Source organism: Oncorhynchus tshawytscha, linkage group LG25 (genome assembly GCF_018296145.1).
Source record: "Oncorhynchus tshawytscha isolate Ot180627B linkage group LG25, Otsh_v2.0, whole genome shotgun sequence".
Taxonomy (NCBI): Eukaryota; Metazoa; Chordata; class Actinopteri; order Salmoniformes; family Salmonidae; genus Oncorhynchus; species Oncorhynchus tshawytscha.
Genome location: NC_056453.1, coordinates 45,188,252 through 45,207,025, shown reverse-complemented (window position 1 = coordinate 45,207,025; position 18,774 = coordinate 45,188,252). Strand labels below are relative to the sequence as shown.

At 43.7% G+C, this 18,774-nt stretch overlaps 1 protein-coding gene across 1 annotated transcript in view; it reads left to right on the top strand.

Annotated features, from left to right (window-relative positions):
• Window positions 1–16,826, top strand: part of LOC112222549 — a 54,454-nt gene extending 37,628 nt beyond the window's left edge. Inside the window, exons 7-14 of the mRNA XM_042305791.1 lie at window positions 5,247–5,405; window positions 6,091–6,211; window positions 6,317–6,369; window positions 7,917–8,005; window positions 8,327–8,506; window positions 9,070–9,266; window positions 15,118–15,247; window positions 15,496–16,826. Coding sequence (XP_042161725.1) covers window positions 5,247–5,405; window positions 6,091–6,211; window positions 6,317–6,369; window positions 7,917–8,005; window positions 8,327–8,506; window positions 9,070–9,266; window positions 15,118–15,247; window positions 15,496–15,534 — 968 coding nt within the window. The 3' untranslated portion in view covers window positions 15,535–16,826. The remainder of the gene's footprint in view (window positions 1–5,246; window positions 5,406–6,090; window positions 6,212–6,316; window positions 6,370–7,916; window positions 8,006–8,326; window positions 8,507–9,069; window positions 9,267–15,117; window positions 15,248–15,495) is intronic.
• Window positions 16,827–18,774: the final 1,948 nt, after the last annotated feature.

Here is an 18,774-nt window from a genome sequence, read left to right as displayed (position 1 = left end):
ATAATTACAAGCATTTCATAAGTGTCAAAGGCTTTTATTGACTTACATGAATAACATGAAGTTGATGCTAAGAGTTGCAATATTTTGACCCTTCTTTTTCAAGACCTCTGCAATCCGCCATGCTGTCAATTACCTTCTGGGCCACATCCTGACTGATGGCAGCCCATTCTTGAACAATCAATGCTTGGAGTTTGTCAGAATTTGTGGGTTTTTGATTGTAGATGAAAAAATGTGTCATAACCCTTGTTTTGTCACTGTAAAGTGTGCCGGTATAGTCAGTCTTCTGATTCAGAGGTAAACAAAACACAGACCTGCTCAACTCCCACCTCAAAAAACAAGGACATTAAAGGCTTCTTGAGGATTGACCACAAGTTCTCAATGGGATTCAGGTTTGGGGAGTTTCCTGGCCATGGACCCAAATATCGATGTTTTGTTCCTCGAGCCACTTAGTTAACACTTTTGCCTTACGGCAAGGTGCTCCACCATGCTGAAAAAGGCATTGTTCATCACCAAACTGTTCCTGGATGGTTGGGAGAAGTTGCTCTCGGAGGATGTGTTGGTACCATTCTTTATTCATGGCTGTGTTCTTAGGCAAAATTGTGAGTGAGCCCACTCCCTTGGCTGAGAAGCAACCCCACACATGAATGGTCTCAGGATGCTTTACTGTTGGCATGACACAGGACTGATGGTAGCGCTCACCTTGTCTTCTCCGGACAAGCTTTTTCCGGATGCCCCAAACAATCAGAAAGGGTATTCATCAGAGAAAATGACTTTACCCCAGTCCTCAGCAGTCCAATCCCTGTACCCTTTGCAGAATATCAGTCTGTCCCTGATGTTTTTCCTGGAACATCAGGGACAGACTTTTGCCCAGCAGTCCAATCCCTGTACCTTTAGTAGAATATCAGTCTGTCCCTGATGTTTTTCCTGGAGAGAAGTGTCTTCTTTGCTGCCCTTCTTGACACCAGGCCATCCTCCAAAAGTCTTCGCCTCACTGTGCGTGCAGATGCACTCACACCTGCCTGCTGCCATTACTGAGCCAGCTCTGTACTGTACTGAATCACTTTAGGAGACGGTCCTGGTGCTTGCTGGACTTTCTTGGGCGCCCTGAAGCCTTCTTCACAACAATTGAACCGCTCTCCTTGAAGTTCTTGATGATCCGATAAATGGTTGATTTAGGTGCAATCTTACTGGCAGCAATATCCTTGCTTGTGAAGCCTTTTTAGCAAAGCAATGATGACGGCACGTGTTTCCTTGCAGGTAACCATGTTTGACAGAGGAAGAACAATGATTCCAAGCACCACCCTCCTGTGAAGCTTCCAGTCTGTTATTCGAATTCAATAAGCATGATAGAGTGATCTCCAGCCTTGTCCTCATCAACACTCACACCTATGTTAATAACGCGAGAATTACTGACATGATGTCAGCTGGCCCTTTTGTGGCAGGGCTGAAATGCAGTGGGAATATTTTTGGGAGATTCAGTTCATTGGCATGACAAAGAGGGACTTTGCAATTAATTGCAATTCATCTGATCACTCTTCATAACATTCTGGAGTATATGCAAATTACCATCATACAAACTGAGGCAGCAGACTTTGTGAAAATTTATATTTGTGTCACTCTCAAAAGTTTTGGCCACGACTGTAGTATTGTAGTTCAGTAGAACCTCTTTGGGCTTGTATCGAGGCACAGATCTGGGGAAGGATTGTGTCGAGGCACAGATCTGGGGAAGGATTGTGTCGAGGCACAGATCTGGGGAAGGATGGTGTCGAGGCACAGATCTGGGGAAGGATTGTGTCGAGGCACAGATCTGGGGAAGGATTGTGTCGAGGCACAGATCTGGGGAAGGATTGTGTCGAGGCACAGATCTGGGGAAGGATGGTGTCGAGGCACAGATCTGGGGAAGGATTGTGTCGAGGCACAGATCTGGGGAAGGATTGTGTCGAGGCACAGATCTGTGGAAGGATTGTGTCGAGGCACAGATCTGGGGAAGGATTGTGTCGAGGCACAGATCTGGGGAAGGATTGTGTCGAGGCACAGATCTGGGGAAGGATTGTGTCGAGGCACAGATCTGGGGAAGGATTGTGTCGAGGCACAGATCTGGGGAAGGATTGTGTCGAGGCACAGATCTGGGGAAGGATGGTGTCGAGGCACAGATCTGGGGAAGGATTGTGTCGAGGATCTGGGGAAGGATTGTGTCGAGGCACAGATCTGGGGAAGGATTGTGTCGAGGCACAGATCTGGGGAAGGATTGTGTCGAGGCACAGATCTGGGGAAGGATTGTGTCGAGGCACAGAAGATCTGGGGAAGGATTGTGTCGAGGCACAGATCTGGGGAAGGATTGTGTCGAGGCACAGATCTGGGGAAGGATGGTGTCGAGACAGATCTGGGGGAAGGAGATCTGGGGAAGGATCTGGGGAAGGATTGTGTCGAGGCACAGATCTGTGGAAGGATTGTGTCGAGGCACAGATCTGGGGAAGGATTGTGTCGAGGCACAGATCTGGGGAAGGATTGTGTCGAGGCACAGATCTGGGGAAGGATTGTGTCGAGGCACAGATCTGGGGAAGGATTGTGTCGAGGCACAGATCTGGGGAAGGATTGTGTCGAGGCACAGATCTGGGGAAGGATTGTGTCGAGGCACAGATCTGGGGAAGGATTGTGTCGAGGCACAGATCTGGGGAAGGATGGTGTCGAGGCACAGATCTGGGGAAGGATTGTGTCGAGGCACAGATCTGGGGAAGGATTGTGTCGAGGCACAGATCTGGGGAAGGATTGTGTCGAGGCACAGATCTGGGGAAGGATTGTGTCGAGGCACAGATCTGGGGAAGGATTGTGTCGAGGCACAGATCTGGGGAAGGATTGTGTCAGATCTGGGGAAGGATTGTGTCGAGGCACAGATCTGGGGAAGGATTGTGTCGAGGCACAGATCTGGGGAAGGATTGTGTCGAAGCACAGATCTGGGGAAGGATTGTGTCACACAGATCTGGGGAAGGATTGTGTCGAGGCACAGATCTGGGGAAGGATTGTGTCGAGGCACAGATCTGGGGAAGGATTGTGTCGAGCACAGATCTGGGGAAGGATTGTGTCGAGGCACAGATCTGGGGAAGGATTGTGTCGAGGCACAGATCTGGGGAAGGATTGTGTCGAGGCACAGATCTGGGGAAGGATGGTGTCGAGGCACAGATCTGGGGAAGGATTGTGTCGAGGCACAGATCTGGGGAAGGATTGTGTCGAGGCACAGATCTGGGGAAGGATGGTGTCGAGGCACAGATCTGGGGAAGGATTGTGTCGAGGCACAGATCTGGGGAAGGATTGGAACAGATCTGGGGAAGGATTGTGTCGAGGCACAGATCTGGGGAAGGATTGTGTCGAGGCACAGATCTCTGATCTGGGGAAGGATGGTGTCGAGGCACAGATCTGGGGAAGGATTGTGTCGAGGCACAGATCTGGGGAAGGATTGTGTCGAGGCACAGATCTGGGGAAGGATGGTGTCGAACAGATCTGGGGAAGGATTGTGTCGAGGCACAGATCTGGGGAAGGATTGTGTCGAGGCACAGATCTGGGGAAGGATTGTGTCGAGGCACAGATCTGGGGAAGGATGGTGTCGAGGCACAGATCTGGGGAAGGATTGTGTCGAGGCACAGATCTGGGGAAGGATTGTGTCGAGGCACAGATCTGGGGAAGGATGGTGTCGAGGCACAGATCTGGGGAAGGATTGTGTCGAGGCACAGATCTGGGGAAGGATTGTGTCGAGGCACAGATCTGGGGAAGGATTGTGTCGAAGCACAGATCTGGGGAAGGATTGTGTCGAGGCACAGATCTGGGGAAGGATTGTGTCGAGGCACAGTTCTGGGGAAGGATTGTGTCGAGGCACAGATCTGGGGAAGGATTGTGTCGAGGCACAGATCTGGGGAAGGATTGGAACAGTTCTGGGGAAGGATGGTGTCGAGGCACAGATCTGGGGAAGGATGGTGTCGAGGCACAGTTCTGGGGAAGGATTGTGTCGAGGCACAGATCTGGGGAAGGATTGTGTCGAAGCACAGATCTGGGGAAGGATGGTGTCGAGGCACAGATCTGGGGAAGGATTGTGTCGAGGCACAGATCTGGGGAAGGATTGTGTCGAGGCACAGATCTGGGGAAGGATTGTGTCGAAGCACAGATCTGGGGAAGGATTGTGTCGAGGCACAGATCTGGGGAAGGATTGTGTCGAGGCACAGTTCTGGGGAAGGATTGTGTCGAGGCACAGATCTGGGGAAGGATTGTGTCGAGGCACAGATCTGGGGAAGGATTGTGTCGAGGCACAGTTCTGGGGAAGGATGGTGTCGAGGCACAGATCTGGGGAAGGATGGTGTCGAGGCACAGATCTGGGGAAGGATGGTGTCGAGGCACAGATCTGGGGAAGGATGGTGTCGAGGCACAGATCTGGGGAAGGATGGTGTCGAGGCACAGATCTGGGGAAGGATTGTGTCGAGGCACAGATCTGGGGAAGGATGGTGTCGAGGCACAGATCTGGGGAAGGATGGTGTCGAGGCACAGATCTGGGGAAGGATGGTGTCGAGGCACAGATCTGGGGAAGGATGGTGTCGAGGCACAGATCTGGGGAAGGATGGTGTCGAGGCACAGATCTGGGGAAGGATGGTGTCGAGGCACAGATCTGGGGAAGGATTGTGTCGAGGCACAGATCTGGGGAAGGATTGTGTCGAGGCACAGATCTGGGGAAGGATTGTGTCGAGGCACAGATCTGGGGAAGGATTGTGTCGAGGCACAGATCTGGGGAAGGATTGTGTCGAGGCACAGATCTGGGGAAGGATGGTGTCGAGGCACAGATCTGGGGAAGGAGACCAACACATGTCTGCAGCGTCGAAGACGTTTGGAAAGACTCTTCCTAGTGTTGCCACCCGGCAAGTCTAAGCTATCGGGGGAGGGCCTTGGTCAGGGAGGTGACCAATAACCTGATAGTAACACTGACAGAACTACTGTACTTTCAGTTTGATGCTGACATATGAAGTCATCCTTGTTGTGGATTGAAAGCCTGTATTGTGTGGCTTTTATTAATATTTAATGAAATCATTAGACTATTTGTTTTACTTCTTGAAAACATTGAAATAAATTTACTTGTGTGCCTAATGTGGGCTATAAGCTTGTTATATTAAATTGAAAAAATAAGATCTGATGATGGAACTCCAAAGGCAAACTTATATTCCAGGCTTAAGTCCACTGAAGTTTTTACTGACCTTTGACCCTGACAGAGGCAGAGCTGTGTGGGGCTGATATAGCCTCCATAGACCTCACCACCCTCGATGTCCTTCACATCTCCAGCGTGCAGGAGAGAGAGCAGCTTTTGTCAGCCATCTACAGAGAACTGCACCCACCATCCACAACCTCACAGAGACTGGACTTACTACTGGGTATGATACATTAATCAGTTGATTAGTTGATTAGTCGGTCAACTGGTTAATCAGCTGATTAGTTGATCAGTCGGTCGATCAATTGGTTAATCGATTATACGATGTCAGCCGTCTACAGAGAACTGCACCCACCATCCACGACCTCACAGAGACTGGACTTACTACTTGGTATGATACATTAATCAGTTGATTAGTTGATTAGTCGGTCAATTGGTTAATCGATTATACGATGTCAGCCATCTACAGAGAACTGCACCCACCATCCACGACCTCACAGAGACTGGACTTACTACTGGGTATGATGAATTAATCAGCTGATTAGTTGATTAGTCGGGTTAATGATACATGTCAATCTACAGAGAACTGCACCCACCATGATGGACTTACTACTGGGTGTGATGAATTAATCAGCTGATTAGTTGATTAGTCGGTCAATCGATCTGTCGATCAATTGGTTAATCGATTATACGATCAATAGAACAATGATTGATTTTTATTGTTGACTGTGTTGTCTCAAATACCATGTCATTCATCAGTAATACAAATAATGATTGATTTGGATTTCTATTGCGTTTTTCCAGATTATCAAAGCGTTTTTAATGTTACTCTGCCAATCCTCCGTCGAGTACTTCACACTGGATAACAGCCATTTCCCTCATTAGCAGTGTATTTTTCTTCCCTGTAGAAACCTTGGATCCTAATGACGTAGAGAAATTCATAGCAGCATTAGTGAATATGAGCAAATCAAAGTCCTCTCTGCAAATAAACTGCCTCAACATGAATCCAATGAATTCCTTCAAGTTCAGGTATGTATGTCTACCAATTATCAGGACTAACCCATAATTCTATTCTATATTGTAAATATATATTTCCTTTTTTCTTTTGGTTGCTTCCTGTAATGGATGCCAAAGCCCTAACCTGATGGTCCAGAGGACCTCTCAGCTGATGGAGATCACCATAAATGGTACTAGTTGCGTTTGTTGGTTTGTCAATCATCATTTAACATCATACTGTACACTAGAGCAGATCACAGAGAGAGAATTATTTGTGATGTCCTCTCTACTGTATCAATCTACTGTATATTGATGTCCTCTCTCCTATATCAATCTACTGTATATTGATGTCCTCTCTACTGTATATTGATGTCCTCTCTACCGTATCAATCTACTGTATATTGATGTCCTCTCTACTGTATCAATCTACTGTATATTGATGTCCTCTCTACTGTTTGTTGATGTCCTCTACTGTATCAATCTACGGTATATTGATGTCCTCTCTACTGCATCAATCTACTGTATATTGATGTCCTCTCTACTGTTTGTTGATGTCCTCTACTGTATCAATCTACGGTATATTGATGTCCTCTCTACTGCATCAATCTACGGTATATTGATGTCCTCTCTGCTGTTTGTTGATGTCCTCTCTCCTGTATATTGATGTCCTCTCTACTGTATGTTGATGTCCTCTACTGTATATTGATGTCCTCTCTACTGTATCAATCTACTGTATATTGATGTCCTCTCTACCACTTTACCTCACTCTACTTTACTCTACTTAACTCTACTCTACTTTATGCTACTCTACTTTACTGTAATCTACTTTACTGCACTCTACTTTGTTCTACTCTACTCTATTTTACTGTATTCTGCTTTATTCTACTCTACTGTACTTTATTATACCTTACTGCATTCGACTTTACTGTACTCTACTTTATTCTACTTTACAGTACTCTACTTTGTTCTACTCTATTGTACTATACTTTACTGTACTCTACTTTGTTCTACTCTATTGTACTATACTTTACTGTACTCTACTTTATTTCACTTTGCTGTACTCTACTTTATTTCATTTTGCTGTACTCTACTTTATTCTACTTTACTGCACTCTACTTTACGGTACTCTACTTTGTTCTACTCTATTGTACTATACTTTACTGTACTCTACTTTATTTCACTTTACTGTACTCTACTTTATTCTACTTTACTGTACTCTACTTTACGGTACTCTACTTTGTTCTACTCTATTGTACTATACTTTACTGTACTCTACTTTACTATAATGCACTTTACTATACTCTACTTTATTCTACTCTACTTTACTGCACTCTACTTTGTTCTACTCTACTCTATTTTACTGTATTCTGCTTTATTCTACTCTACTTTATTATACTTTACTGTACTCTCCTTTCTGTAATCTACTTTACTTTATTCTACTCTACTTTACCGTACTCCACTTTATTGCACTCTACTTTGTTCTACTCTACTGTACTCTATTTTACCTTATTCAATTTTACTCTACTCTAATTTACTCAACTTGACTTGACTTGGTCCCAGATCTGTTTGTACTGTATTCTCAACACTTCTTTTCATTGTTACACGCCAAACATAGACAATGACTATGGGAGTTGGCAAGACCGCACAGATCTTGGACCAGGTTAGGTCTATGCCATACTTTATTATTGAATGTATAATTGATATGTGACAATAAATCATGTTTGTCTGTGCTTTGAAGGTTCTTCAGAGGAGCTGATACCAGACCAACATGTATCTGATCTGGTGATCTCCGAGAACCAACAACTAGAGCTGCAGCTGTGCAAAAAAGTAAACACTGAACCCAATAACATTGTTGCATAGAATGTACAATCTGGCTTTCACACACAATAGCTTGTTCTTGTGCCAGACATCACTGCAATACTCACAATCATGTCCACTTACAAGTTACAGTATTGGCTCTGTAGTCTACTCCCAGCTGCAATACATCAAAGAGAAGATGCGACTATACAAGTGAAAAGTTAATAAGTTGTGTCTTATATCAAGAAACTAATGATGAACCATCAAGCCTTCAACTGACAAGGTTGTTCTCCAGGGTTTTCTGTGGGTTGTTGAACTAATTGTCTCTGTTAAACTCTGTCCCTCCAACAGGCGAAGGCTAAAAGTGTAAGCAAGGCCCCAACCCCTGGTGTTAATGGTTACCATGACAACGGACATGTCAGTCAGAACCGCCAGATACAGCCGATACAGGTGGTCAGCCTGCCAGGTAAAGAGGAAAAGATCCGGGAGCTCAACCAACAGGTGGACTCTCTACAAAACGTTATCCTACAGGTGAGATGGTGACGACCCACCACGAACTCTTGATCTTCTTCTTCTCATGTTGCCTGGTAGCCTTCTGATAGCATAGCATAGCATAACTTATCATAGCATAGCATAGCTAAGCATAGCATAGCATAACTAAGCATAGCATAGCATAGCATAGCATAACTAATAAAATCAAATCAAATCAAATTTTATTTGTCACATACACATGGTTAGCAGATGTTAATGCGAGTGTAGCGAAATGCTTGTGCTTCTAGTTCCGACAATGCAGTAATAACCAACGTTAGCTAGATGCTAACAAATCCAAAACTACTACCTTATACACACAAGTGTAAAGGGATAAAGAATATGTACATAAAGATCATAGCATAGCATAGCATAACTAAGCATAGCATAACATAGCTTAACTAAGCATAGCATAGCATATCTAAGCATAGCATAACATAACTAAGCATAGCATAACTAAGCATAGCATAGCATAACTAAGCATAGCATAACATAGCTTAACTAAGCATAGCATAGCATCTAGGGGTATTTTCATTCATTGTTGACTCCTCTTTCTGACACCTCAGGTGCAGGAGATCCACCACGGCCTGGTAGCATTCTGTTCGGAGCTGAAGAGCATGGGTGTAGAGGTGGACACGTCAGGGCTGAGCTTCCCTGAGCTGGAGCAGCGCCTGGGGCTGGCTATGAGACTGCTCAGGGACAAGAGACACAGTCTACAGAGCCTCAGAGAGACCATGAGAGATGCAGGCGCTCACAGGAACAAGTAGGTGGCTGCTATGTGTAGACAACAAAGCCTACTGTTCCCATAATGCAATGCAGTACAGACAATGCATTGTTGTTGTTAGAACGTCTTTAAGATATACAATAGCTGGTGTAATATCAGTCTTTAAGATATACAGTAGGTGGTGTAATATCAGTCTTTCGGATATACAGTAGGTGGTGTAATATCAGTCTTTAAGATATACAGTAGGTGGTGTAATATCAGTCTTTAAGATATACAGTAGGTGGTGTAATATCAGTCTTTAAGATATACAGTAGGTGGTGTAATATCAGTCTTTAAGATATACAGTAGGTGGTGTAATATCAGTCTTTAAGATATACAGTAGGTGGTGTAATATCAGTCTTTCATATAAAATATATCCTATATATGGTCACGTTCACACGGAGGGAAAAGTCTTTCTGGTGGTCAACCAAGGAAAGCAGTTAAAAGAAGAAGCTCCTCACAACTTTCTCATAGTTCAAATCGACTCTCAGTTACTGATTCAGTCTCTCGCTCGCACACTGACTCACTAGTAACATAATAAAATGTAAATGAATATATGCTATTTATTTATGCAATTCATCCTTTACAGTTGGACTCGTGCTTTTGTTTAGGAATACAGCAAATCATTTCACCAACCTGGCTGGTTATATTATTATTATATATTTAGTTTCTACTTTGCCAAAAGAAGCTATGAATGGACGTTATGCATTACTAGAACTCTATTACTAATCAAATCTACAAATAAACTGGATCAAATTGATGCCTTTGTAATGTTTTTATTTTAAGGGAAACAAAAAGGCAATGTCAATGTTTTTTGTCTAGGACTTTGTAGAATTATACTTTGTTACTTTAAAAATATATATATATTTCTTCATGCAATTTATCTTTTAATATAGTTTATGCAGTATTTATCAAGTGTTGGCGCTCATGTTTGCTGCATCTGATGCATATGCTAAAGAAGACACCCTGCAACTCTGGTGGGTACTGATAGGCTGAACGACCAGGTGGTTGTTGTGTTAATGAGTCCTGATAGGCTGAACGACCAGGTGGTTGTTGTGTTAATGAGTACTGATAGGCTGAACGACCAGGTGGTTGTTGTGTTAATGAGTACTGATAGGCTGAACGACCAGGTGGTTGTTGTGTTAATGGGTACTGATAGGCTGAACCACCAGGTGGTTGTTGTGTTAATGAGTACTGATAGGCTGAACCACCAGGTGGTTGTTGTGTTAATAGGCTGAAAGGTCAGGTGGTTGTTGTGTTAATGAGTACTGATAGGCTGAACGACCAGGTGGTTGTTGTGTAAATGAGTACTGATAGGCTGAAAGGTCAGGTGGTTGTTGTGTTAATGAGTACTGATAGGCTGAACCACCAGGTGGTTGTTGTGTTAATGAGTACTGATAGGCTGAACGACCAGGTGGTTGTTGTGTTAATAGGCTGAACGACCAGGTGGTTGTTGTGTTAATGAGTACTGATAGGCTGAACCACCAGGTGGTTGTTGTGTTAATGAGTACTGATAGGCTGAACGACCAGGTAGTTGTTGTGTTAATAGGCTGAACCACCAGGTGGTTGTTGTGTTAATGATACTGATAGGCTGAACGACCAGGTAGTTGTTGTGTTAATAGGCTGAACCACCAGGTGGTTGTTGTGTTAATGATACTGATAGGCTGAACGACCAGGTGGTTGTTGTGTTAATGAGTACTGATAGGTTGAAAGGTCAGGTGGTTGTTGTGTTAATGAGTACTGATAGGCTGAACCACCAGGTGTTTGTTGTGTTAATGAGTACTGATAGGCTGAATGACCAGGTGGTTGTTGTGTTAATAGGCTGAAAGGTCAAGGTGGTTGAGGGGTTAATGAGTACTGATAGGCTGAAAGGTCAGGTGGTTGTTGTGTTAATGAGTACTGATAGGCTGAAAGGTCAGGTGGTTGTTGTGTTAATGAGTACTGATAGGCTGAAAGGTCAGGTGGTTGTTGTGTTAATGAGTACTGATAGGCTGAACCACCAGGTGGTTGTTGTGTTAATGAGTACTGGTAGGCTGAACCACCAGGTGGTTGTTGTGTTAATAGGCTGAAAAAAAAATCGCGCAACATTTCGGCGTCCTGCTACTCATGCCAGGAATATAGTATATGCATATGATTAGTATGTGTGGATAGAAAACACTCTCACGTTTCTAAAACTGGTTAAATCACCGCTGTGACTATAACAGAGCGTCTGTTTCATCGAAAAGCGCAAGAAAAACTGATCACTGAAAACTGAAAAAAATATCCATGCGCCACTTGCATGTATTGTTCAAGGGGCACGAAATTAAATGGGGCCGAGATTGCAAGTCCTACAGCTTCCACACGATGTCACCACTCGTCAATTGCCTTCTCGTTGTTTCTTGGTCAAACGAGGAAGAGAGACCACTTTCCATCCGGTCTCCGACAGGACGTTTTGGAAGAGAGACTTTGGAAGATGATTTGAAAGCGTGGAGCTAGATTATTAACGTTTATTAATACCTAAAGTTGGATTACAAAAGTATTTCGAAGTGTTTTGTGAAAGTTTATCGTCGACTTTTTTAATTTAAAAAAATGACGTAGCGTTTTGAAAGTGTTTTTTTCTGAATCACAGTTTCCATAGAAGGATATTTTGGGTATATATGGACCGATTTAATCGAGAAAAAAAAGACCCAATAGTGATGTTTATGGGACATGTAGGAGTGCCAACAAAGAAGCTCGTCCAAGGTAATGAAAGTTTTATATTTTATTTCTGCTATTTGTGTAGCGCCGGCTACGCTAATTATTTTGTTTACGTCGCCTTCAGGTATTTCGGGGTGTTGCATGCTATCAGATAATAGCTTCTCATGCTTCTCATGCTTTCGCCGAAAAGCATTTTAATAATCTGGCTTGTTGGCTAGATTCACAATGAGTGTAGCTTTAATTCAGTGCCCTGCATGTGTGTTTTGATGAACGTTTGAGTTTTAACGAGTGCTATTAGCATTTGGCGTAGCGCATTTGCATTTCCAGATGCCTAGATGGGACGTCTGCGTCTCAGGTCGACGCAAGAGGTTTATTAAAGATAGGGCTGACTACTGCCCCCTTTGGAGGAATTGCGTGCCCATAGTAAACAGAAAAAAAATCTGTCAAAAATTGCTAATATATGCATATAATAATTATTATTGAATAGAAAACACTCTAAAGCTTCTAAAACCATTCAAATTATGTCTGTATGTAAAGCAGAACTCTCAGGGCAGCCATTCTCCCGAACTCTCTCTTGTCATCATGAAAGTTGGCACAACTTTGACGTCATCGCCCCCACCTTTCCCAACCAGCTACGGATCTGGGAACAGTTCCTATCTCTTCAGCGCGGTGTCCTCTTTCAGTGGGGCCTCTCATTGTGAGAATCGGCTCCCTCGAGTTTTGGCGGGCTGAAACCTCCGGGTCACGCGAAAATACATGTACTTTCATGCGCGCGTCGGGTCCGGAGCTCTCTTTGTTCCAGGATTGACCAAACGATGTAGGTTTGTCTGTTCGAGCTAAAGATTGTTTTGCATGTTTAGAACATGCTAAAGTTTGATTCTGCACTTAGTTTGACCAGTTTAGTCGACATATAATATGTAATTTTGAAGTTTTGATGTGCATCCGCTAGAATTTTGGCTGCATTTCAACCGGAATTTGTCGCGTTTGATAACCTAAAGACAGAGACTTGAAAACCAAACACAGTTTTTGGTAAGTATAACTCCTTCCACGTCTTCTGATCGAAGAACATCAAAGGTAAGGGAATATTTATGTGTTAATTTTGGGTTTCTGTGGACTCCAAGATAGCGGAGTCATATTGCTTATCTATGAGCGCCGTCTCATATTATAGCCTAGTGAACGAATTCTGTAACGTTAAAAATAAATGTAACACAGCAGTTGCATTAAGAAGAAGTGTATCTTTCTAACTATACGTAAAACATGTATATTTAGTCAAAGTTTGATGTGTATTGCTTGTTATCTGACGTTATCTGCCGGGGCTATCATCATTTCTCCGGACATCTGAGTAGCATTTTTTGAACATGGCGTCATTGTAAACAGAGATTTATGGATATAAATTGCATATTATTGAAGAAAACATAAATGTACTGTATAACATGTCCTATTACTGTCATCTGATGAAGATTTTCAAAAGGTTAATGAATTATTTTTCTTTTAATCCTGCGGTTGTTGATTGCATATTTTGTTCACCGTGGCTATTCAAATTAGCTGTGTCTTTGGTGGTGGTTTGACAAAAATATGTGCTATGTTTTCGCCGTAAAACATTTTAGAAATCTGACTTGCTGGCTAGATGAACAAGGTGTTTATCTTTCATTTGAGCTATTGGACTTGTTAATGTGTGGAGGTTAAATATTTCTACGAATATTTTTGCGTTCCATGCGCCACGTTCCAGCTGAACGGGGGAGGGGTCGTTCCCAAAAGGGAACCCTAACCCGTCAACAACCACCTGGTGGTTCAGCCTATCAGTACTCATTAATGAGTACTGATAGACTGAACGACCAGGTGCTTGTTGTGTTAGTGAGTACTGATAGTCTCATCGTAACAACTCCCACACGTGCTCGGGAGAGACGAACGTTGAAATTCATGCATCCTCCGATACACAACCCAACCAAGCTGCACTGCTTCTTAACACAGCGCGCATCCAGCCAATGTGTCGGCGGAAACACCGTGCACCTGGCAACCTTGGTTAGGATGCACTGCGCCTGGCCCGCCACAGGAGTCGCTGGTGCGCGAAGAGACAAGGACATCCCTACCAGCCAAAACCCTCCCTAACCCGGACGACGCTATGCCAATTGTGCCTCGCCCCACAGACCTCCCGGTCGCGGCCAGGTTACGACAGAGCCTGGGCACGAACCCAGAGTGTCACGTAGAGTAGGCCAGATGGCTAAACTGGATAACCTAACCTCTATAAAAATAAAAAGATGGCGGAACCGCAAAAGTTCTTATTTACAAGTGATTCCGGAACAGAAAATAACAGTACTGCCATCAACGTCTACCTTATGGGACAGCTTAACAACAATGCTGCCCCATCCACAGCTCAATCCAAAAAATCCCCCTTAGAGACTGGAGAGAGGCTCCTTTTGTAGGGCTAGCCCCTCCCCTCAGAACAATTAACCCTAATTAATTAATCAATTAACAATACAAACCTACATTTTCCATGAACTAAACATACTAAAGGATATACATTGCAACACGGTTTTAAACAATATCACAACATAACATTTACAACATTACATCATTACTGACAATATCTTTCAATATGCATTAATAATCCATTTGGGACAGGCACTATAAAGCCAACCCAATTCCCTTAGCTCGGGTCCTTTTCCAGCATACCCAGAAGCTACAGAGATGGAGAGAGAGGAACAGAACAAACAAACAATGCGCTCATCCACAACATTGATAAGTATAATAATTATTGTATCTCTCAAATATGAACATTGACAAGTGTGAAATGCATGCACCAAGACAGAAGTTAAATTGTGTGTCGACCCACATTGTTAACTTATGGTATAATGGCGCAGGGAGGAGTGATGAATATGTGTGTGCGTTAAAGAACCAAATGCTGCCCGCGGCCAGTGACGGACTTCTACGTCACACAGAGTCTCTGGTGGCACAGCTGGCGCTGCAGTACAGAGCCCTTAACCACTGCACCACCCGGGAGGCCCAGGCGGTTGTAGTGTCAATTAGCTCAGGAAACACACCTGTGTGGAAGCTCATGCTTTGAATATACTTTGTATCCTTCATTTAGTCGTGTTTCCATTATTACGGCAGCTCCCTGTATGTCCTCATTGTAAGGTTTATAACATATCTTTATCTGTGTCATGTGACCTTACAGGCCATCAGAGGTTTGTCTTCTGGATAAGATGAAGTTGAACTGTCAGGTGTTTAAAGAAGAGATCTCCCTGGTTTACATCAACAGACAGGTGTCACGTCTACAGACAGCACTACAAGACAGTCTAGAAAAGGTAAACTTAGCCCCTAACCCTGGTGCAGCTCAACAGACAAGTGGCTCACCTACAAACTGCACTGCAGGACAGGGTACCCTAACCCCTAACCCTAACCTACGGACTGCACTGCAGGACAGGGTACCCTAACCCCTAACATTTAATAATGTGTTTTATTTAGTAATGTTAAGCTTCTGTGTTAACCCTGAAACCCTACATCAACTACTCACCTTAACCCTGCCTTGTTTTTCTCCTGTCGGCTTGTGGAGGTGAATGGGGTACCGGTGAATGATGATGGGGTACAGTGAAGAGGAGCTGAGCCCCCTACTCCGCCAGGGACCAAGTGCTCAGATAATCATCCTGAGGAGACCTCCTCCTCCTCCCAGACCCCCCCTTTGAAGCAACATCCTCCATTAGGATACACCTAGTACCACCAGGCAATCCCATCAAGCATGACATTGACACCCAATAGGCCACCAGGCTGATCCCATCTACCATGAGATTGACACCCCATAGACACCAGGCTGATCCCGTCTATCTTTAAGCATGACAGTGTAGTCCAGAACAGCACTGCCGCCCCCCGGCTCCATGAGGTCTAAGTCCATCAACCCTGTCAACCAACAAGCTGAGACCCACAACCTGGTAAACCCTGAGCCCCTCTCTACTCTACCACCACAATGAGCATCAGGAATCTGGGGTCTCCACTGAGTCTCTCTACTCTACCACCACAATGAGCATCAGGAATCTGGGGTCTCCACTGAGTCTCTCTACTCTACCACCACAATGAGCATCAGGAACCTGGGGTCTCCACTGAGCCTCTCTCTACTCTACCACCACAATGAGCATCAGGAACCTGGGGTCTCCACTGAGCCTCTCTACTCTACCACCACAATGAGCATCAGGAACCTGGGTTCTCCACTGAGCCCCTCTCTACTCTACCACCACAATGAGCATCAGGAACCTGAGGTCTCTACTGAGCCCCTCGCTACTCTGGAGACTGAGGTCTTTACTGAACCCCTCTCTATTCTGGAGATGGAGGTCTCTGGTCCATAGTAAAGTATGCCTGTTCCATTTGTTAGTCCCTGTATTGTCCATAGTAAAAAAAATACACCTGTAGATCTGCTCGTAACAAGAAGGACTCTAGTGTCCTAGAGAACACAGTGTTAATGTTTGTGAACTGTTTGCCCTGCTGAACATACCGCAGATATGTTGTAAAGTAGTAGATGTTTTAGTTTAGATCGGATGTTTCTGTTTCATGTCATTGTTATTCGTCTCTGATTCTGATCAGAAGTACATCCTTGTCTTTTGTTTTATTGATCCTTCATTTAACCAGGAGGTCAGAAGATCTCTTCAAGGGGAAGAGATCTGTCAACTTCATTATGGGTTTGTCTTAATGATATGTTCCCATTGAAACCCACATGGATAGGACTCAACGTTTGGTTAATACACACACAATCCTAATGTCTTATCCATATCGTCCATTGGATGGGTGGATCACTCAGAAACAAATGTATAAAAATCATATTTCATGGGAAAAAGAGAGAGTTTATGTCCATTCAACCATGTCGGTGAGTTAAACATGAATAAATCAACGTTTAAACTATAAGCCTTTTGTCCCGGTTTCACATGATGTCAGCATCTCAGATGGCACCCTATTCCCTATATAGTGCACTACTATAGACTAGAGCCATATGGCACCCTATTCCCTATGGAGTGCACTACTATAGACTAGAGCCATATGGCACCCTATTCCCTATATAGTGCACTACTATAGACCAGAGCCATATGGCACCCTATTGCCTATATTGTGCACTACTATAGACCAGAGCCATATGGCACCCTATTCCCAATGGAGTGCACTATTATAGACCAGAGCCATATGGCACCCTATTCCCAATGGAGTAATATGATCACATTTTTTGGTTCTAGTCAGGATTCTAGCAGCCGTATTTAGCACCAACTGAAGTTTATTTAGTGCTTTATCCGGGTAGCCGGAAAATAGAGCATTGCAGTAGTCTAACCTAGAAGTGACAAAAGCATGGATTAATTTTTCTGCATCATTTTTGGACAGAAAGTTTCTGATTTTTGCAATGTTGCGTAGATGGAAAAAAGCTGTCCTTGAAATGGTCTTGATATGTTCTTCAAAAGAGAGATCAGGGTCCAGAGTAATGCTGAGGTCCTTCACAGTTTTATTTGAGATGACTGTACAACCATTAAGATTGTCAGATTCAACAGAAGATCTCTTTGTTTCTTGGGACCTAGAACAAGCATCTCTGTTTTGTCCGAGTTTAATAGTAGAAAGTTTGCAGCCATCCACTTATGTCTGAAACACATGCTTCTAGCGAGGGAAATTTTGGGACTTCACCATGTTTCATTGAAATGTACAGCTGTGTGTCATCCGCATAGCAGTGAAAGTTAACATGTTTTCGAATGACATCCCCAAGAGGTCAAATATATAGTGAAAACAATAAAACAATAGTCTTCTAAAACGGAACCTTGAGGAACACCGACATTTACAGTTGATTTGTCAGAGGACAAACCATTCACAGAGACAAACTGATATCTTTCCGACAGATAAGATCTAAACCAGGCCAGAACTTGTCCGTGTAGACCAATTTGGGTTTCCAATCTCTCCAAAAGAATGTGGTGCTCAATGGTAGGCAGACCTGGCTCTCAAGAGAAGACAGGCTATGTGCACACTGCCAACAAAATGAGGTGGAAACTGAGCTGCACTGCCTAACCTCAAAATAAATATGGTTGTATTTACAATTATATTTTTTCTTCACTGATTGACCTTTTCTTGTGGCAACAGGTCACAAATATTGCTGCTGTGATGGCACAACTGTGGTATTTCACCCAGTAGATATGGGAGTTTATCAAAATTGGTTTTGATTTTGAATTCTTTGTGTGTCTGTGTAATCTGAGGGAGATATGTGTCTCTAATATGGTCATACAATTATATTATATCTGTGAGCGGACCAACTAATTGGGCGTCACTCTAAAGCGTGAAGGTGGAATAAACGAGCCAGGAGTTGGTTTTCTTGATTGAACACAGTTCTCTATTGAGGGCATTTGGTCAATACAAACACTCCAACATAATAAATGAAAATCTCCCAAGGAAAAACATGCATCTTCTTCTCCAGATTAAACAGGAACACAATAGGATTATCTTTAAACTACAAAAAAAGTCACGGGATTATCACCGTTTTAGTGGTTCTTCATGGATCGCTCCTCTGTCTTGGTGGCCATCTTCCAGAGATAGTTTTCCCCTCCCTCTCTGCTGGTTCCATTCTCTCTCTTATAGGGGAAGGAGAATATGTCATTAGTACCTTCAGCTGTACTTAATTGCCTCTGGTTACCTTGTCTCCCATGCCTTGTTGGGCTACTATCCGTGATTCCAGCCTGCCCTCTGGTGGTCCTTCCACATATCATATATATTATATAATATGGTCAAATATGGTGCGGCAGGTAGCCTAGGGGTAAGAGCGTTGGACTATCAAATACACGAGCTGACAAGGTAAAAAAATCTGTCTTTCTGCCCCTGAACA